General features: G+C 34.7%; 1 protein-coding gene across 2 annotated transcripts in view; it reads left to right on the top strand.

Moving 5' to 3' along the window:
* Positions 1–22368, top strand: part of PTPRK (protein tyrosine phosphatase receptor type K) — a 487710-nt gene that overhangs the window by 399880 nt on the left and 65462 nt on the right. For both annotated transcript variants that reach the window (XM_054569944.1, XM_054569942.1), the window contains exon 13: positions 749–785. In XM_054569944.1, coding sequence (XP_054425919.1) covers positions 749–785 — 37 coding nt within the window. The remainder of the gene's footprint in view (positions 1–748; positions 786–22368) is intronic.

Below are 22368 nucleotides of genomic sequence, written 5' to 3'. Positions count from 1 at the left end.
ATGAAATAAGTCGAAGAATTGTGGTTATCAGGGTGTGATCCCCCTATGAGTGCCACCCCACAACATTTTTTAAAAAGGAAAAGAAATATAAAAGATAAAAAACAGGATCTGAAATAATTTATGTCCTTTCCTATTTCTACTAATTTCTCAACCCCATCTGTCTAGCAAGAGGAGGAGAATAATCACCAGGAAAGATTTATCCCCCAACAGCTAAATTAAAAAGAAAAAAAGATAAATTATGTTGCAACTGTGATGTAATTTTCTGAAGATCTTTGTAACTACTGTCATTTAGCTCGTTAGCCATACGAGGCTCCAAGTGAGAGGATGTAACACCCAGCTTCAGTCAGAGTATACAACCATGAAGTGAAAATAAAGTTTATATTTGGGTCTGATTTGTATTAGCTTGACAAATACTTTTTGTCTTGATTGTTCATAAGGTACAAAAATGCAAATAGAATGCCATTATATTTGTCCGAGACGAGATAACCTGTTTCATTACAAGGTGAAATGAAATACTTAAATCTTTAGGAAAATGTTGAAATTTTTTAAGTTCTTATTTTAGATTTGGAAAAAAAGTTATTTGAGAATACGTATAAAAATATTAAAAGTTTCCTTAATACTTCAAATGCTTTGATTTGATTCTTTATAAACCAAGTTTATAATCCAGATTGCTATTCATAATAGTTATAATTTATGAAATAGGAAACATGTATACACTGACTATTTTCTTTCATTTTTACTCCATCAGGAAACTAAAACACAGTGTGTACGAATTGCTACAAAAGGTAAGAGGTTCGCTTATTTTTTTTTTCAAATTTCATTCACCTGCTTTCTAAAATGGAAGAGCTTCGATCCCTGCTTAAGGGCTAGTTATATATGGCACCTCTATTACGGGGTATTTGTACTAGGGCCCAGCTCCTCTGACTCCTTGGACGTCTTCAACATGTAATGGGGTGCTAGTTCCCATCCTCTAGTAACGGACTGGAAGGATCTTGTTATGAGAATAGGAAGGGTTTAGAAACCCTTAGAAGGGCTTATTTCTGCCAGTAAGTATCTGACAGGCCTTGTGCTGCTGATCAACCAATGTATTGGGAAAAGCTCAGCAGTATCAGTTCAAAATCGCTTGGTGCTTGTTTAAAAACCTCTGTTACTTTCTATGGTAGATAATCAAAGGTAAAAAAGAACCAAGCTAGCCCATGCATATGGAAGATCATAGGTGTAGAGATTTGCCTTCATCACATGTCAAGTTTCACTGAAGATGCTTTACCTTTTTTTTTACTTTTTTTTTTTTTTTTTTTTTTTTAATCCAACCGATGCTGAGACATTAGATCTATAATGGCCAACGGCCAGGGCAATTCCTGCTGACATTTCGTATTATAGCTTTGTTGCCTAGTTTCTTCAGGAGAAAGCATTTTCATCTCTGAATGAGTATTTAGAGTTCAGAGTGGGAGAAAAATCTCTGGCATTCACTCTGTTTATAATCCTTCAGTTAAGACTTACGTGATTGTGCCCACAAGAGAGGGAGAGGGATTGGTGTACTTTAACAAGAGGAACAAGAGAAAGCTGTCTGCATGTCGTCGTGGGGCTCTGCTGAGAGTTGGCACTCTGGGTGGTTTTCTGCCAGAATTCGTATTAGACACACATTCATGAGCAGGAGCTGATTCATTTGGGGAAAAATGAATGGCCATATTCTGTTTGTGCTGGCGTCATTCCTTTCATCATTTTTCTCATCTAATCATCAATCTGCTCAGTTAAGCATTTGTGTTGTACTCTTGTTTGTAAAGACAATAAAGACTTTTTTTTCCTTGACTCAGGAGAAGTAATAAAAAAAAGCTTCACAGAAGAGAAAAAATATACTTTTCAATTCAAAAAAAAAGATTCTTCATGATATTTTTAAAAAGCAATGCTTAATGAAGGGAAAGAGAAAATATATATAGATGCATGTAATATATAAGCATTTTTTTTATTTCCAAACAGCTTTAGATCAAGAGTTAGAGTTGAAATTTTTAGAAGATAATGGCAGAAAGCATTTAGGTATATATCACCTGTTTTTCCAGATTTAAAATACAGTCAGAAATGTAAAATGTCTTGCATCAGCCTCCAAAAAGATTTTTAGATATGATCATGTTGTATTTCTATAATTGAGAAAATATAGCTATCAATGATTCTAAAATTTAAAATTTTCTTATTTGGTTACTTAAGTATTTACATATTTGGTTATTTAAGTGTTTGCATTTACAGGAGCTATTTGTCATTTTGCCTCTCTATACAAATAAAATTATGATGAAAGATATCATATGCAATTTAACTACAGGAGAAATAAAATTATGGAAATCAAGCTTACCATGTGGCACATAGTATTTGCCAGAAACTCAGAGGCAGTAAGAAAGAGTCCGTTTGTGGTTGTTTCTTCTTTGTTTAGTCATTTATTCCTGCTATACTTCTGGATCTCAGGTTGACAGTGTGGTTTAATGAGGCAGAAAAGAGGACTGTGGCCCTGGACTATCTGTGTTCATATCCTGACTTTACCCCTTACTATCCTTCATCATTTACAACATATTTAACCCATCACCCCCAAAACATAAATAATGGAGTATTTGAACCTCACTATTATGATCAGGATTAAAATAGTTTATGTGGCACTGGCTGGTGTGGCTCAGTGGATTGAATGCTGGCCTGTGAACCAAAGGACCCTGGGTTCAACTCCCAGTCAGGGCACATATCCGGGTTGTGGGCCAGGTTCCCGGTGGGGGATGTACAAGAGGCAACCACACATTGATGTTTCTCTCCCTCTCTTTCCCTCTCCCTTCCTCTCTCTAAAAGTAAATAAATGAAATCTTAAAAAAAAAAATAGTTTGTATATAGTTGAAATACTTGAATAATGCCTTATATTGTGATAATTATGTGAGTTAACTACTAATTTCTCATTATAACTGTAGTCATTTTGTACCTTACTTCAGAGGACATAATTTGTGTTATGTAGTTTTGAAGGAAATATGTATGAAAACAAAACTAAATTTTTAAGATAGATATTACTTGGGGGGAAGTAAATTTTTAGTGTTTCAATCCAGATCTAATATAATTTCTTCCCTAGACCATTTAACTTTTTTCCACATGTGAAAAACCACACTTACTAGGGTAAAATCCACTTACTGTTTGACTACATCTGTAACTAACACCATGCAAGTATGGTTATCTTTGGTATAAAAATTTTCAATATGAAAATAAAAAGATTTCCAACTAGGTATTTTGAAGACACACTTAATATATAAAGTAGCATAACTATATTGACTGGAAAGAGACATGAAGGAACCTTTTGCACAAGGAATGTTTAAGTATTAGACAGATGTAAACACACATAAAAATTCATTAAACTGTATACTTAAAAGGTGTGTATTGCATTGATTTAGGGAGCTGAACATTTTTGTGGGATGTGAAAGTATTTAAAATAGAAGAACTAGTATGATTTTTGAAAAAAATTTGACATGTGAGACCTGTTCTAAAACATTTCCAATGTAATATATTGTTCCCTGCTTTCTTGGAACTCATACCTGATGGCACCAAGACATAAAGAGGATACAGGCATTGGCCTATTAAAAAAATATAATAATAAAGCAAATAATCATCATCACAATGTCTAAATAAATAGTTATGTGTATATATACTATGGGACAAAATAAGGGGTGTTTTGGAGTTACGTTCATTGTAGTTGAGATCAAGGGTTATGCTCTGATTCACATTTAGGTAAGAAGTCATTGAGAAGCTACCCACCAAATGGAGTGGAAGGGATTATCTAAATTATACTGAATGTCATGAAAGTTATTCCCTTTATAAAATGATCTATCCAAATCCAGAATTGTTATAAACATATGAAAAGGAACTTAGTCACCTGGAATAAGTATCAGGAAAGGATTCTCTGGTACATTAAGAAAAACGATCATCACTGGGAAGTCACTTGGATAGTGTGGTTGGGAGTACTGTGCAGCTTGAATGCCTTAGGCTGTTGATGCTTTTATGCTGTCTATCTTTTTACATATAATTTATAACAGTGTTCTTAATCGGTATACACACACAAGCAATTCTTTGTAGCTAAGCAGCTAAGAGCCTTGTGAGAGAATGTGTTCTGCAATAGCTTTCTTTCCTTCTTAAGGAAATTATTTCAATGAGTAATAGTTTTATGTTTAGATTTAAATATACTGACTCATGGAAATATTATATAATTATAATAAAGTTTATTTCAAGGATTTTCAAAAGTATTCTATAGAAATATACTTTATCAATATTAAACTAATGAGAGATGCATTTCAGTTAAAGTTTTATTTTCTCATGTTCAATAATTAGCATACTATCTCATTTAAAATTTTCTGTCATTTATGAAACCATGTACTCATTTACATAAAGTTATTCATAACATAAAGCAAGCATTGATAAGAAGTCAAGATATTGAATAAATTCCTAGAATAAGGCTAAAAATCAAAACCAATAATACAAGATATTGACAAGATTATAGTCTGTTTATATAAGCAGCTTATTATATCATGAAACTATTTTGGTTGTGTCAAATTTCCCCCTCATATGAATTTCTGGATTTTTGGAAGAAAATTGCTTACATAAAATTTAATTTCAAAAGAGGTTTCTATGTTATGCAAATCAGTCTTTTTAAAAAATATCTGACATGTACATTGTTAAAAGCCATGAAATTTGATAGAACAGAAAAATGTATATGTGCAGATTTATCTGAACATAGCATTTAAGGTGAAAGGGAGAGTTTTTTTAAGTTAGTGACTTATGGCTACATTCTATGTTATGTCAAGCACTTAAGTTCCTAAGTGAAGAATGGATTTTATTCCAAAACTCCATTTGTAAATAACCATTCTTTGACTCTTCCAATTTTATTTGGACAGAGCAGTGAATGCACAGAACAAAGCCTTTGCTCTTATGGAACTTAAACGCCACTAGAGAGAAACAGACCAAAAACAAATAAATAACCTGATAGTCAGGTGGAGGGTAAATTTTTTGGAGAGAAATAAAACAATAAGGGGGGATAGGGGATGCTGGGGCATCACTGTTTTATATAAGAGTATCAGACTCTCTGGTCAGGCGAAGGAAATGAGGGAAAACTCATGTGACAAAGGAATGTTCAAGGCAGAGGGACCACTTGCAAAGACCCCGAGGAGAATGTCTGCCTGGCTGCTAAGGAAAGTGGGCTCAGGTCCGGGGACGAATCAGATTGGCCTCAGTGACTCTCAGACTTTGGCTTGAGTCAAAATCAAATAAAGCCCTTGTTAAAACAAGTTATTTGGCCTCAACTTCAGAGTTTCTAACTCAGTTGGGCCTAGGGAGGGGCCCCAAAATGTACGCTTCTAACAAGTTTGCTGCTGCTCCCTCAGGTGCTACTCAGGTAACTACACTTTGAGAACCACTGATCTAAACAACTCCCATACCAATGCTGAAGCCTGGTTTAGGGTTGTTTCTGTAACCCAGTTTTGGTCACAGAGATCTAAGGATCTTTTCTGTCCAGTCTTGTAAGAAATGATATTTTTTTTCTTCCTAACATAAAAAGAGAAATGGCAAGAATAATCCCCAACCCATCCTTATCATGACCATTATTTTGTGAGGGTTTGATATTTAGAAGTTCAGAGCCAACACTATAAGCCAATTATGAACTAAACCACTCATTACTGGAAGTTCTTAACTCCACAGACATGTACATTTGATAAAAATTAATGTCCTTATTATGAAAACCACTACTGGTAGGTAATATATAACCTGCAGCAAATGATGTCTGAACTGATGTTAGATTTTTCACCCCTTAGGAATAAAAATATCACAAAACTATTGCAAGAAAGCACTTCAAGTCCATGTAACCTAACCATTAACAATGACATTTTCAAAATAGGCAGTCTCCTGTTAGATACCAGCCTGGACCACCAGGAAAACATTTGCTGCCTTGGCTTAGGTGCTTGGCTAGAATTTATCTTCACCAAGCACAAGGAGAGCTGGAAAAAAGGGACCCATACAGCTCCCCTAGAAGCCATGGAAAGAAGGAAATTCCAAAGTCTCCCAGGGGTATCCAACTTGTGGCCCAGGATGAATGTGAATACGGCCCAACACAAAATCGTAAAGTTACTTAAAACATTATCAGATTATTTGTGATTATGTGTCACATTGTATTTAATGTGTGGCCCAAGACAATTCTTTTTTATTCCAGCGTGACCCAGAGATGCTAAAAGGTTGGACATCCCTGCAAGGCGTGCATATCTGCACTCGTCCATTCATTTAATATCAGTTTGTTTATTCTTTTGATGAACCCAAAGTTGATGTGTGATTGTGGAAGATGTCTATAAGCCGGAGTTTACTTATTTTATATAGTTCCAGCCTGGGGATGGTCTAAATTATATCCTTATTAATTCAGAATATTACTTATATTAAACAACAATGATATAGGTACTTCTGGATCCCTCAAAAATATTTGACTTAATGCCTTTTAAACATGCATTTTAAACATGCATTCCAATATGAAGAAAAATTCACTTGTCATAAGTAGGTAGATGTTCATGGAAGATTTCATCAAATACATATGATAAAATACACAAACACTGATAATATTTTATATACTTTATTCTTCCCTTCTTTGCTGTCTATTCCTTAATTCCTGGATAAAGAGTTGGTTTATTTTTTTAAAAAACATGTTTTTTATAATCTTAATTTTGTCTCATGTTGCTTTTGTCAAATCTTTCATATTCCCTTTTCTCTGAGTGTGCAGATGGATAAAAATGTCTTTTTTGAGTGATCAAGACATTCAAAAATAACAAACATGAGAAGAAAAAGAACACTTTGTCAAGAAGTTACAGAAAAACCATGGGAGCTCCGTTTGGTTGCACCATGTGTGTAGAAGCCTTTTGACTGAATTCATTTTTATCATATTTACCACAGGTGAACTTGAATTTGCACACAACTCAATAACAAGCTCTTAAATTGCACTCTTGTCTTTTACCCCTTTCAGAATTTAAAACTGCAGTGGAGGGTGGTTTGGAAACAAGGGTGAAGTCTTAAAAAAATAAATATTTAATTGGGTTTCAGAGTCTAAAATTCTAACCTTAGGTTTTTAAACTAGATTAACAAGCTTTATATTTTGCTAGCAACATGTCGAAGGAAATGGTAAAACATCAGAAATTTTCATATTCTTATATACCATTTTTTAAGTTGATGGAAATTAGGGTCAACTGTAATAGTTTATTCTGGCTATTAAGAAATTCTGGGCAGGGTTGTGGCTTTTCTTGATTCCTAGGATAAAATTAGGTTTGAGGAAGCTGCCAGCTCTATGAAAAAATTTTAATCAGTGAGAATAACTTTGTTTTCCCTCTGAATCCTAAATGCTCCTGTTTGTACTTACACTCCTTTCTTCTGCAAGGGAACTAGTCTATGTCCTAGTTTTCAAAAATTAATCTGATTTGGGGTTTCTTTTTTTTCTTTTCTTTTTTTTTTGGACTGAGGAAAATGAAAGCATGTCTAAGTGAAACCGAGCTGGGAACAGGTACAATTTTACTAAAGCTTAAGTCAGTGGTTCATGGCTTAGAACTAAACTCTGTTGAGCACCAGTGTTTCTTGGTGCTCTGTCAAAAATCTTATCATTGGAAACTTTTTTGTTAATATAGAGAAAGTATATTCTCTATTATACTATATTATACTAAAAAAATAAACAGTCAATAAGTTAACTTCTTTGCAAAACTAAAATATCCCTTTATTTTTGTGAAACTCTAGAAAACTAAAAAACATACCATTTCTACATTGGATTCAAAAGCTAATGACTGCACATATTGTTTGTTCAAAAATTTGCTAGGCTGAAGAACTGTCTGCTTGGGCTATAAGGTTTATAAGGGTAGGAGTGATAATCTACTTAAGTTTTTGGTCCATGTGTGATATTTAATAGAAATGCAGTCAGTCTCTTTGGAATGGATCAATGAATGAAAGACTTGTCCAGAATTGTTCTCCTTTTAAAATGTGAATATATATCAGTTGTCTTTTTTTACCACTCTTTATTCACATAATTTAGAAATAATTTGAACTGTTTGTTTTCTTTTTAATCTTTACAGAAAGTGAAAAAATTAACAAGTAAAAATTTTGACTCTCAGTGTTCCAATTAGCTTTTGCTTAATTGTGCTATACTCTTAGAAAAAAAATATATAGAAAGAAAAGCTATGCTGAGTTTTTAATTTTATTATTTCACATATTAATTTCCACTTTTTTTTCATGAGGAATATAGGTGTAAAAGAGTAGATACAATTTTACCCTTCCAATTATTGGATACGTGTGTGTGTGTGTGTGTGTGTGTGTGTGTGAGAGAGAGAGAGAGAGAGAGAGAGAGAGAGAGAGATCAAGTCAGCTGACTCCCGGTGACTTGGAATGAGTTATGTCCACAACGTCCTGTCCTCAACAGCCCTGATGAGAGGTTATTTACATTTCCATAAATAGAGAGATCAAATGACATAGAAGTTCTTTACTTTGAGAAGCTTATTGAGCAATTCATGATACATATAAAGACCTGAGAAAAACTAAAGACAAAAAAATAAATACAGTAAAAGTTTTACATGTAATATAAGTATGTATACTACATAAGTATTCTACTAATGTAATGCAGAATTTTCAAAAATGGCATAACTACTGATGGGAAATTTCTGTCAGGTGATGAATTCTAATCTCTGTTTAAAGAAGCCAATTGAGTTTTATTTACTTATGTTTGTTTGTTTATTTAGCAATGATATATTACAAAGACATTACCAGTTCATTTTACAGACATTTTAGAGATTGGGGATTTACTTTTACAATAAACTGTTTCGCAAATTGAGAACAATGCTTACATACACAAATCTATTGTATACAGAATATTAACAAATGCCTTCCCTAAAAGTTTCCATTAAAAGTTTTCCATTCTGAAAAGATATAAAAATAAAACTTCTACCTCTGTTTTTAAATATATCAATAAATTGTCAAGTTAATTACTAAATTGATAGTGTTGTTTGATTACATGTATTGATAATGTGCAACCTATTAAAATAAATAGGTTCCTAATTCTGTAGCTACTACTCATAACCCCTGATTTCAAATCTACCATGGAACAGCTCTTATGTTTTCACCAGTTGGCTTTATAATAAGTAATGGAAATGGTATTGGTAATATGTAAATTTGATGAGATATATTTATATTAATAAAATGCTTTTATTTTTTTCAGTATTTCTTTAGCAAAATGATTATATGTTAAAAGTTTCATAACTTCACTTTAAGTCATGTCCTCATTATACAGATGAGAAGACTGATGTTCATTGATAATTTGATTTTTCCAAAGTAGAATAGACTATTGAAAGTATAAATTCAGAAACCAATTCCTGTACTTTTTTTCAATACAGTAAACTCATTCCACATTGCCTGTCTAGAATCACTAATGTGACTACTAATAAATGTCCAATTGCCATTTTTACGTCTACTAAGGCACTATGATTATCAGAAGTCCACTTTAGTATAATGCAGTTAAAGGTCAATCCTGAGATTTTTATTTGGTAGTTAGTGTGTACTGATAGCATCAAACTGAGGATGACAGTTGTTTATCAGAGAAAATTTTATAATTTAAAGTTTCATTCAAACAATATCAACGGCAAAGTAAATTATTGCTTTGTTTCTAGGAAATTGCCTTCAGGGACTAATGAGAATGGAATTAGTCCTCTACTCATATATCACTTCATAGACATTTATGAGTAAGTGTCAGAAGTAGTATGATCTTACAGAGCAAAGATGGTAAACTCTTGGTGATAAGGTTCTCTCTCTTCAAAATCACTTTTTTAAAACTGTCAATCAATACTGAGCCTATTTCTATGTCTGGGCAACCACATTAGATTGAATAAATGGTAGGCTAAATTATGCTTCCCTAACCCCATCCCTACCACAATGTCCATGTTCTAATCTGCAGGCACTGCAGCTGGTACATTACGTGGCAAAAAATACTTTGCAGATATTTTAAGGATCTTGACATAGAGTAATTATGGTAGATTATACAGGTAAACTCAGTAAGAGTTCTTAGAAGTGGACTGTGGAGGCTCAGAGTCAGAGAACGGACGTTAGGACAAGGATCAGTGTGATGATGTTGCTTTGCAGGAAGCTAACGAGACCGCGGGCCAGGGAATTCGAGTGGTCTCAGGAAGCAGGAAAAGACAAGTGATTTTTTTTTTCCCCTTGAGTCTCCAGAAGGAACACAAGCCTACAAACATCTTAATTTTAGTCCCATAAAATTCACTTAGGACTTTGGACCTCTAGAACTGTAAGATAATAAATTCGTGTTGATTTAACTTGCTAATATATAGTAATTTGTTACAACATAAAAAGTAACTAAGGTAGGTTTTGGCACCTGGAAGTGGGGTCCAACTATAATGAATAACCTAAAAATACGGAAGCCACTTTGAATTGGGCAACGGAGAGATTCAAAGAACTGACGGCACAGGGAGCGCGATCCAAAGCCCTGAAGCACCTTTAACGGGCTGTTAGTGGCAATACGAATGTCAAAGTCGCTGACAGTAAAAGCGCTCAGAAGAAAATGAGACACATGTTTTTAGAAAATAGAGGAAAAGGGGAAGCTTGCTGTGACAAGTTTAGCTGACGTGTGCCCTGCAGTTATATGGAAAACAAAATTTAAGGACTTAGGTGAAGAGCTTTCCAAGCAGTGTTGAAGGTGCAGCCTTTTTAAAAACACATCACAAATACATATACATGTATTCACATACACACATATATGTTATTTGTTGATGTCATTATCTTTATATACCGGCAGCACAGATTCCCCATTTTAATCCTTTGATTTTGAAGAAGCCAAATGCTAAATTAAAAAAGAAAAACTTAAAGTACTTTTGTTCTTAGCAATTCAAAACAAGTCTTTGAAGTGAATCTGCACATCAAAATATTAGATTAGCTTTATTGCAGTGTTATGGTTTCATGAGTTCTGCCTCTCATATTTCTATATTCTATTCTAGGGATAAAATATTAAAATCCAGTTTGGCCTCCTTGAATCACATTTGCAGAGTGTTATAGAGCATTGGTTTATGATTATTGTTCCATAATAGACAAAGTATTCTTTATCCCCTATTCGTTTAGTGTCTGAAATTTTGCATTCTATTCAGTTTTTAATGAAATGTGGATTACTTTAAAGATTATCTCTATGATTGAATAAATGGCATTAGAAGAGAAAGTTAATTGAATCTTTCTTGAATGAGCAGTGATCACTATTGAAAGAAGATTGTAAATTACATACTTTTGAACTTGTTCAATATGTTTAAAACTTTTAGATTAGTATTCATTATTTAGATTAGAAAGTATTTTTGTGATCAGTTTTCTCATGTAAATTATACATTCCCTAGTACATTTACAAAAATCTTGGAGAAATTCTAATTCGTTTTAAAATAAAAAATTCTCAGATTTTGTAAAAATGAGATTTAAAAAACACCACATAGTTTAGTGTGTTTTTACTTTAAACACAGAAAGTAAATGTTATCACTCAAACATCTAAATAGTTCTCAATTTTTCATGTCGTTTTTGACACAGATCTCAACCTGGCTTCAAAATTTAGAATCTGTTCACTTCTTACATTTTTTTACTCTTTTTAAGAGCTCCTGATGAATACACTGGTAAATAAATTACTGCTTCCACTTCATAGTTTAAGGAAATGCAGAAATTAATGTTTGTAAATATGATAGTGGAAGTAACAAAGTGATCTTTGCCACATTTTATAGGTCCCTGGAAATAGCAGAACGTTCACAGTTTGAGTATCAGTGACCCTTAAGTAAATATACAAATTGTCCTTCTAAAACAACACTACTCTTCCTGATAGATGTGTTTGTGTGCAGGTGTGTCTTCCATATTGTAAATTCAGAAAGCTGATGTTTTAATTGCTGGCTGCTGCTGTTATTTACAAATAGCACCTGGCTTTGCATCTGTTCTTAAAATGCCACTCTTTGCCTGCTGTTATTTCCCAAATGAAAATCCAACTGAGCTATGTTTTTGAGGTAGGGTTTTACTGTATTAGTAAGACTTTCTTTTGCTTATCCTCATAACTTTCATCTCAGGTCTGACTTTATTAAAAGCTGCTCTGTATTGGCCAGTTATTATTTTTCTGACATGTTTACTAGTAGAGATAGTTGAGGTAAATGTCGTTTATTGTTGGCGGCCTAACCGTATTCTAAAGACTACAGCAAATAAGAACATTTTTATAGAGATACAAGGAAGAAAGAAACAGGTCTAATAAGAGTACGTAGCTAACACTTGCTGTTTGTTGATGTATTGATGATGGCCATTCTGACAGGTGTGGGGTGATATCTCATTGTGGTTTTAGTTTGCATTTCTCTGATGATTAGTGACATTGAGCATCTTTTCATATTTCTATTGGCCATCTGTAAGTCCTCTTTGCAGATGTGTCAATTAGGTCCTTTGTCCATTTTTTAATTGGATTGTTTGGGTTTTTTGGTGTGAAGTTTTACAAGTTCTTTATAAATTTTGGATATTAACCCCTTTTCAGATGTATCAGCAAATGTGTTCTCCCCTTACATGGGTTGTCTGTTTACTTTGTTGATGATTTTCTTTGCTGTGCAAAAACTTTTTCGTTTGATGTAGTCCCATTTGTATATTTTTTTTTTGTTTCCCTTGCCTGAGGAGATACAACAGGTAAAATATTGCTACAAGAAATGTCCGAGATTTTACTGCTTGTGTCTTCTTCCAGGATTTTTATCATTTCAATTCTAACATTTAGGTCTCTAGTTCATTTTGAGTTTTAAAAAAACTGTCAAGACTGTTCACAGAAAAAGTTATACAAATGACTCTTCATTACATGAAAAAATAATCAACCTTATTCATAATAAGAGGAATATAAATTAAAACTAAAATGAGATACAAAGGGCCCATGGAGATAGACAACAGTGTAATGATTGCAAGAGTGAAGGGGGTATAAAGGAGATAAATGGTAATGGGAGAAATGCCAAAAAAATGGAAAGCTATTGCATTATGCCTAAAAAAAGAGTATGTAGCTAAGACATCATGTCCTATAATTTGGGCTTTTCTCACATCACTTCTCAGAACTACACTGTTGGTGTCTGATTTTTTTAAACATATAAATTTTACATCATCATGGTGAAGAGCAGTCATCTCTTGACTATATCTTTGTGCCTTGCTCAACCTACATCTAACTATTCTACCAGCTGCTACACATTAGGAGGTTGGTCATCTACTCAGAATGTATTTGTTGCCTGCTTACTCTCTGTTAGGCACTAAGCCAGATTTTGAGCTCCAAGAAAGACAGCTGTGGAATGCAGGGTATGACACCTGTATGCTGTTATCATGCAGAGCAGGTCTGGGGTAAAAATAATAATTGGCCGACTTCCGGTCAAGGTGGCAGCATAGGTAAACACTGCTTGCCTCCTTGCACAACCACATCAAAATTACAGCTAAATTATAGATTAACCATCATTCAGAATGGCAAAATTGAGTTGAATGGAAGTCTGACAACTACAGAATTAAAGAAACCACATCGATCCAGACTGGGAGGGGTGGAGATGGAGAACAGGCTGGTCTCATGGGAGTGAGGAGTCCCAGTCCCATACCAGGCCCCCCAGCCCAGGATTCCATTGCCAAGAAGATAAGTCCCCATAACTTCTGTCTGCAAAAATCAGCAGGTATTGATTGGTAGAAGAAACTTCTGGAATCCCAAGCAGTTCCTCTTAAAGAACCCACACATAAACTTAACTCAGACTCACTATATTTGAGTTCCAGCAGCAGGGTAGCAGTTTTAAAGGCACCAGTGACATACAGGGAGGAACTGAAGTGTTGGCATCAAGGCAAGAGCTGGGAGACAGCTTTCTCCCAGACTGAAAAGCAGCCAGACCCACAGAGCCATATCTGAGGCAGGCGCCATATCTGAGACTCCATCAGCCCTGACTAACATTGTTAGCTCAGCCCTGGAGATTCCCCTGAGGCTCTGCCCCACTCAATTTACAGCTGTTAACAGTAGCTTTTCCATATGAATTCCTGGTCTTGGCTCATGTTCATAACTTTCTAAATACTTTCAAACAACAACAGCTGGCCTCAGTGAGCCCCCAACCTCCTACTTCTTGCTAAGTGGCCCCAGGCATGGCACTAGCAGAAGCCAGCCTAGATTCCCAGCTTGGCTTACTCTGGAAACCTCCAAGCCCGGCACAAGCAGCAGCCATCTCAGATTGCTCTGTAGCTTAAGCAAGATGGCACCAGGCAAAATACAAGTGGTGGCTGACCTCTTGGCCTACACCACCCAGGAAACCCCAAGGCCTGTGCCCCCAATGGAGAGCTACAGATCATATTGGAGCACCACGTCCCCAACTCTGCACAGCTGATCCTCCACAGAAGGCAGAGGTTGGTGGTAAGTGGTCACAGCCAATCCTTGCAACTGATGGGCCTAAGTAAATCCCTCCCATTGACCTGCCAACAGCAACTAAGGCTCAACTACAACAGGAGGGTATACTTAGCCTACACAAAGGGTGCACCTTGAGTACCCGGCTTTGTTGATAGGGGAGGCTGTGCCACTGGATCCTCCAAGAGACCTACTACATTAGGCCGCAATACCAAGACAGGGAGTAATAGCAGCTCTACTTAATACATAAAGACAAACACATGGAGGCTGCCAAAATGAGCAGACAAAGAAGCATGGACCAAATGAAAGAACAGAACAAAACTCCAGAAGAAGAACTAAACAAAATGGAGATAAGCAATCTATCAGATGCAGAGTTCAAAGGACTGGTTATACGGATGTTCAAGGAACTTAGTAAGGATATCAACAGCCTGAAAAAGATCCAGTCAGAAATGAAGGATACATGAATTGAAGTAAAGAACACTTTACAAGGAAACAACAATAGTGTGAATGAAGCCGAGAATCAAATCAATGATTTGGAACATAAAGAATCAAGAAACAACCAATCAGGACAACAAGAAGAAAAAAGAATCCAAAAAGAATTAGGATAGTATAAGCAGCCTCCGGGACAACTTCAAGACGTCCAACATTCACATCATAAGGGTGCCCAAAGGAGAAGAAAAGGAGCAAGAAATTAGAAATCTATTTGAAAAAATCAATGAAAGAAAATTTCCCTAATTTGGTGAAGGAAATAGAGATGCAAGTCCAGGAAGCTCAGAGTCCCAAGATGATGGATGTAAAGAGGCCCACTCCAAGTCACATTACAATTAAAAGACAAAAGGTTAAAGATAAACAGAAAATCTTTTTTTTTTTGACCGAAGATGATTTTTGGAGAAACCATTCTCTAACGATGTTATCTAAGATCAAATGATCTTTTATTGTTTGACATCAGGATACATTAATCTTGCTTTCACATAAAACTCTTTCATCATTTCATAAGCTATCGTTAAACTTTCTCCTTATTCTGTATCTTTGTGATTCACTTTTAGATAAAAGAGCTAGATCTTCTGTTTTAAAATAAACAGAAAATCTTAAAAGCAGCAGGAGAAAAGCAGTCAGTTACCTACAGGGGAGTCCCCCTAAGACTGTGAGCTGATTTCTCAAAAGACACTCACATGCTAGAAGGGACTGGCAAGAAATATCCAAAGTCATGAAAAGCAGTGACCTACAACCAAGATTGCTCTACCAAGATAAGATATCATTTAGAATCGAAGGGCAGATAAAGACCTTCCCGGACAAGAAAAAATTAAAGGAGTTCATCATCACCAAACCATTATTATAGGAAATGTTAAAGGGCTTCATTTAAGAAAAAAAAGAAAACTATAAGCAGTAAAATGACACGGGTGTAGGGATTGTCTGAAGGAGTGGAGGGCGCTGGGTGGAGGGGGACAAAGGGGAAAAATTGGGACAACTTTAATCGATTAATCAATAAAATATAATTTTAAAAAATCTTCATTGGACACGTCCATCTAAATCATGAGATATCACACTCTGAATAGAGATTCCTCAACCCTGTCAAGATCTGTTCTTGTAAATAGATCACTTCCTTTTTCACTCTGGTAGAATATTGAAAGTCTATGTTATAGACTTATTATAATTTAGGATTTGGTAATAACTTCTATTAAACAAATATAGTCATGTCTAAAAACTATGTAGGTTTTGGATCTGATTTTATAAAACATCAATCTTATGTTTTTGTAGATACAAAAATTTTTATAATTAACCAACCTGGTGAGGTTTTCTTTCCTGACTTTGCAATTATGGAGGCATATCTTTATACACAAAAAGTATAAAGATTGTTTAAATTGCCGTCATCCTAAAGTAGTGGCCTGATGCTTGACTTTTTTTCTAACGCAAAAGGTCTTGGACATATTTTCAAGTTAGAAAACACAGATATTCCATGATGTATGAATGTATATTTAATCCTTCATCTGTTGATGGACACTTACGTTGTTCACACACCTTGCAGTTACATGCAGGGGAATAAACATCCTTGCCTAAGATCTTAATTTTCTGTTATAGAATAAATTCCTAAAATCTATATTTTTAAGTGATATGATATTTATTTTACTTTAAATAATTACAACCAAATTACACTCAAAAAGAATTATACAAATTTACATTTCACACAATATATTTGAATTCTTGTTTATCTATACTCTTATTCTACTAATTGATACCAGTCTTTTAAGATTTTGCTTACCTATTGCACAAAACATGGTTAACATTTTATGTTTTATTATTAAATGATTTACATAATGATACCACCAGTTTTGTTTTATAACTGTTCTATAAAGAATGAAGAGATAAGCACATGAATAGTTAACTGTTGCATTTATGTGGTGCATTTTGTTTCAAGTTGATGAATGAAAAAAATTAACAAACATTCAAGCTCTTTTATATAAAGCTACCTCTTAGGAAAGGCCTAGAAATACCTTAGTTTGCTTTGGGATCTCTTTAAATACATAGTGGTTCTTTCACATTTCCTGAGTTGCAAGCAATTCTAAATCATCTTGGTTTATGATATATACGCTTTTATTAATCACTGAAAGTCTCTGATTTCAGAACTTTTCAGACTTTCTCATATTGAGTAGGGCAGCATTCCCAGATGTTGTGAAAACTGTGCTTTTTATTCATTAAAAACAAAATGTGTCAAAAAATACAGTAGAAGAAGGCATGAGTAGACACAGGAGTAAGCTGGGATTCATTAGGTACATCAATTGGCAGGCACAAATGTGGGGAGTGATTTAAAATTCACTGCTAAGAGAACCTTTTTTTAAAAATCCAGTTTAAAGAAGCTTTTGAAAAATTCACATAATGCTCTGCAGAATGACAAGAGGAATTGTCACAGCAATCATACATGAAAAATACATAAAGTAGACTAATGAAATTTCTTCTAAAAAAAAAAGTTACATGTCTTTTAAGATATATAAACAAGTTGAAAAAAATTAGAAGAATATGTACAGCACCAATTAAGCTCAGATTGACTTCTATTTACCAGATGTTTTGATAGAAGTCTTTTTCGTGTTCAATATAATAATGCGTATGAAACATTGCTGTGAGATTTCTAAACTATATATTCTGTTTATTGATAAAGAACAAATGGGTTTGGGAAAACCAAATGGAAAAAGTTTTCAATTTTTTAAATTAATGTATTTATTTATTTAATTAATTTTTAGAGCGAGGAGAAGGGAGGAAGAGAGAGAGGGAAACGTGGATGTGAGCAATAAACATTGATCTGTTGCTTCTCGCACATGCCCTGACTTGGGACCAGACTTGCAACCCAGGCATGTGCCCTGACCTGCAATTTCACTTTGTGGGAAAACGCCAGCCCACTGAGCTGCACTGGGCAGTGCTACGTGGAAAATTTTTGTGAAGCAAACATTTCAGTTTTTCTCTCAATGTAATAATTGTTTTAGAAAGCTTAAAGAAAAAAGTTAAATTCCCCTCATGATATACACTCATCTAAAGTAATATATAGCAGAAAAAAATAGAATATTTTATATTTCTAAACTCTGGATCACTTCTTTTCTAGTTTCTGAGGAGTTCAGTTTTAGAATTGGCCAAATAACCAGTGATGTGCTTATCTCCCGAATCTATTATCATGATCGCCATATATTTATTTGCCAAAATAATGCCAAAATGATTTGGGCAGGTATTTTTAAACATGACAGCCTTCTCTCCATTTTTCATTATCTAAATAAAGATTTTATTGAAATAAATACATGATAAAATCCTAATTATGCTACACTTATTTTCTGAAAGTGTATTCTCATAAGGGTAATAAGATGTAAACTTGATTTTCTAAATATCATATTAGTTTAAGATATACATGTTTAAACCTTGATGGGCAAATGACCCAGGAGGCTCAGAGGACTCTGGAGCCCCAGTTGGGTTCCTGCTCAGAGGACAGACTTGCCGCACATTTGCATCACGGTTTTATTTGGATCCATTCACAGGGACAGTTGCTCATCATGCAGGGTATTGGAAAATGACCTAAATTAACTTTCTGCAGGAAATAGAGGCACCTCAGGGTAAAGGACTCCAGTTTCAAATTTGCCCTGAGGTGTAAACTAATTCAGCCTTTATCTGGAATGACTTAAATAACTTAGTGTATGATGCCTCTTGTTTTTCCCCAAGAGGATCTATCTATCAGTGATAGAGACCTAGGCCTAGTGATCAAATATACAGTACTGCTTCCTGGGAGAAGGCAGAAAAATCTGATTAGTCCAAAATTAAAGGGTGGGGGAGGTAGTGGCACTGTGAACAAGATGCACTTCCAAACACCTAGAAGAATGATTTAGAAAGATTGAAAGGAATCAGGTCATTTACTTAAAAAAATTTACCAGAATGATTGGCAGTTCTTTTCAAGGATCCTTTATAATTTTGTGATATATCTATGTTTTACTATTTTGTTAATTTTTATTTTCCATATTTATTTCAATATCTATTTTATTAAAGTCCTTATGCTGGGTGTTAAGTCTGAACCATCTCAGGAATACAAAGATAAAGAAGATATGCTCACTGACCTTTAGGCACTCACATCCTAGTTACTATGCTACATTTTTTTTTTTCCTAATCATTTTCCACTGATGAAGGTTCTTCTCTCTTTAGTTTATGGCTAATAACTATACTTTTCTTAAACCTTTTTTTGGTAATTATTTCTTACCTATAAAGTTACATTCTATATATAATTATATTGCTAGCAGCCCTCTTACAGTTTGGTTATCTGAAAGATTAAGTATTTGTCTTTAAAGGTCTCCCAGATATAGCTGCTCCCAGAAACATGACAGGCCACAGAGAAGAGAGGGCGGGTAGAACTCGGTGCTTTCATTGTGCGCATTCTCCCGCATCCCGTGGACTCCCTCCCTGTGCCTTGGTTGTCTGCGACTCTTTTGTTCCTATGCTGAGCCTGTTTATGGAACTCCCCAACACTACTGGTTTCCAACAACTATTTTGTAAGACCTTCTCCACATTCATGAAACAAAATTCACTTACTGTACCTACATACATAATTTTAAAAGCGATCAATAAAATTTTCTAACATTAATATTTTAAAAAGAGCTAAAGAAAATATTTCAAATGAGACATCAGTAATTTCCTAAATGATTAGACCCAATCACACTAGGAGACAAAGGAATACTCTGAGATTTGTTGCTATGTATGTAATCACAGAAGGCAGCAACGATGAATGCAGACTGCCCTGCCTGTCCCCTTCAACCTACATATTATAAATTCTTAACTCTAATCATTGGGAGACCAAAATATTTACACACATTTTCTAGATGCCTCCAGAATCTATTAGCTGCCAAACTGAGATGTGCCACACTTGGGCATGATATATTTGAGTCTTCTAGCTTCAAGTGGCAGATTATAAAGTTGAAATCTGAATCTCCTTTTATTATATCATTATATTGTTGTCATCATGTGTCCAGATGATCTTGGCAGAAACCACTCACTGAATACAGCAGAAAATGAGAACTTTCTGGATTTTCTTTCATCAGCCAAAACAACATTAAATAAGTCCTCCCAAAATCTTTGTGTTTATTTCACCTGCATCTTTCTCATTGCTAATATTGTATCTTTCTAACAAAGCTATGAAATACAGTATTACTTTAGATATTGCTTCTTTAACAGATTTTTTACTGTGTACCAGTTTGATTTAAACACTTCATTGAATTCATTCACAAATATTTATTAAGAACTTAAATATTTTATATAACCCCAGTTCATGCCTCAATGGACAATTCTTGCTCTTCCATTTCTGATTTCCTAGTTCTTTTTCTTTAAGTCGAAAGCAAAACAAAAATAGCGTCTGACATAACTACTTCATTCTCCAAAGAGGAATTGTAAAATATAAAACTTTAACAGTGTTAAATGTTGAAACTCTTAACATTTTTTAAATGTTAAAACATTTCTGCTGGCTTATTTTTAAATCTATGAAGACTATAGATTTCACAAAACACAAAACCCTTGTTTGTTTTCTTTTGTTATCTGCCTCTTTACCAACTCATTTACTTTATAATACTCTGGGTATTTATTTAATAATTTTGTACTGACTGCATGAATGACTGAATGTGTGAGTGACTACAACTTGTTTGTTAAACATGCAAATACAAGAATCTCAACAAGCAAGTATATATATTTGATGAAAATTTTAATGGTTCTTTTCCTTTACCAAAGGGAAGCTTGTACTAAACACTTTGATAGTTGAAATGCTGCTGATTAAAAATTGATTATCAATTTGAGAGCATGTTACAGTTTTTCTGTCTTATAAGTAGTCAGATTATTTCTGAAAACATAAAGGAAAAGTTGATTGGATGCCTTAGCTGCTTTTCTCTATAATGAGGCACATTTAGACTTAATTACTTTAACTGTGCAAATATATCTTTCTATGGATTTTTTTAAATGCAATATATTTCTTTTTGTTGATTTTTCTTAAAAAGTGCAGTACCCAATATTTCTTTCTGTTGATTTGTTAAAAATGCAGTACCCTTTGTATAGCAAACAGTACGGATAACGTAATTGTGAGGATGGTTATTGACCCTGTCTACACAGTTATTGACCAGGGCTTATTTTGTACTGGACGGCTGGCCTCCATTCGAGGAGCTGGTCCTAAATCTAGAGGAGTTTTTTGTTGTTTTATTTTTTGAAATATGTGTGGTAACTAAGGCGTTCAGATCCTCATTGCCATTCATATAGGACCCTAATCACACACCATATTGTATACAAAATTATTCCTGACTTGTGAAAATGACCTTTAAGCATTAATTTTGCCTTATAGTAGAAAATCTTTCATTAAGTATAAAACCACCATTTCATTTAACTTTTAAATCTGTGTCAATAAAATAAAACAAATTTATCTTTATGCAATAATAACAGACATATGCTGGTTTTAGGTCCTCCGAAATCTGGCAAGATGTAAATTGTAAAGATAGCTGTGACCTCATAACATTTTCATAGAGGCCTAAACTCTTTGGAAAAAGGTTTGTCAGTGAGGTTTTCATGCTCTAAGTCTGACTTCAACAATTGCTACCTTCCACCACATTTATCCGTTGTATCTTAGTGTCTCCACACATTCCTCCACAGAGCCCACTTTCAAATTAAGAGCCTAGCTCTGGCATCGGTGCCAGGCCCCAAGTGCTACTCTCATGTGCCCAAATCAGTAGTGCTTTTCTGAGACACTCCCCAGGGAATATGAACAACTGGAAACGGTTTAGAAAGACTAAAAAACATGTTGCTCATTCTCTTCCTCCATTCTCCACGTGTACCTCCGCCTCCGATTCTCAAAAGTCCATTAGTGTCTTCACCAACATTCCCATCAGCTGTTCACACATTCAGAACTCTGGGGAAATCACAGAGCGTTAAAGTGGTTTGCAGTCCGCCTTGGTTAATCTTTTTAAAAATGCTTCTCTTCCAAGGGAATAACGATCTAGTGTCAGGTCCAGGCAATGCTGCCCTGCGGGCCCTTCAGGAAGCAGGCCTCCGTCTCTGCCGGATGCCCCCTTCTCCTTTGTTCACGGGATAGGCCGAAAAAAATTAGGACTGTAAAACCTGCAGAATCTTTGAGCTCTTGGAAACCAAAATTATCACATCTATTCATCCTCTTAAAAAGATGGATGTTTTCACCCTGATCGTTTAATTGGCTGTTCGTATTTGATGGTTATTTGATTTTTAAAAAGTAGCTCGTTACCGTCCGCTTATAGACAAGTAAGACATTATAAATAATGACTGATACTTTGGTTGAAAATTTCTTGGATTATAATGAGTTTAGAATTACTCTCCTAGAAGTTTGATCCGATGAAGCTATTAGAGTTGTGGTCTTTACAAAAGAGTGGATCTTCTGTTACTGATCTGAAGTAGGTGACTGGCTAAGCTTGTGGGAACCAACGTGA

Source organism: Pteronotus mesoamericanus, unplaced genomic scaffold (assembly GCF_021234165.1).
Source record: "Pteronotus mesoamericanus isolate MK-2021 breed Mesoamerican mustached bat unplaced genomic scaffold, CSHL_Meso_final contig_20, whole genome shotgun sequence".
In the NCBI taxonomy this organism is placed as follows: Eukaryota; Metazoa; Chordata; class Mammalia; order Chiroptera; family Mormoopidae; genus Pteronotus; species Pteronotus mesoamericanus.
The sequence above is the reverse complement of the archived record's forward strand: the minus strand, read 5'-3'. Positions and strand labels throughout refer to the sequence as shown.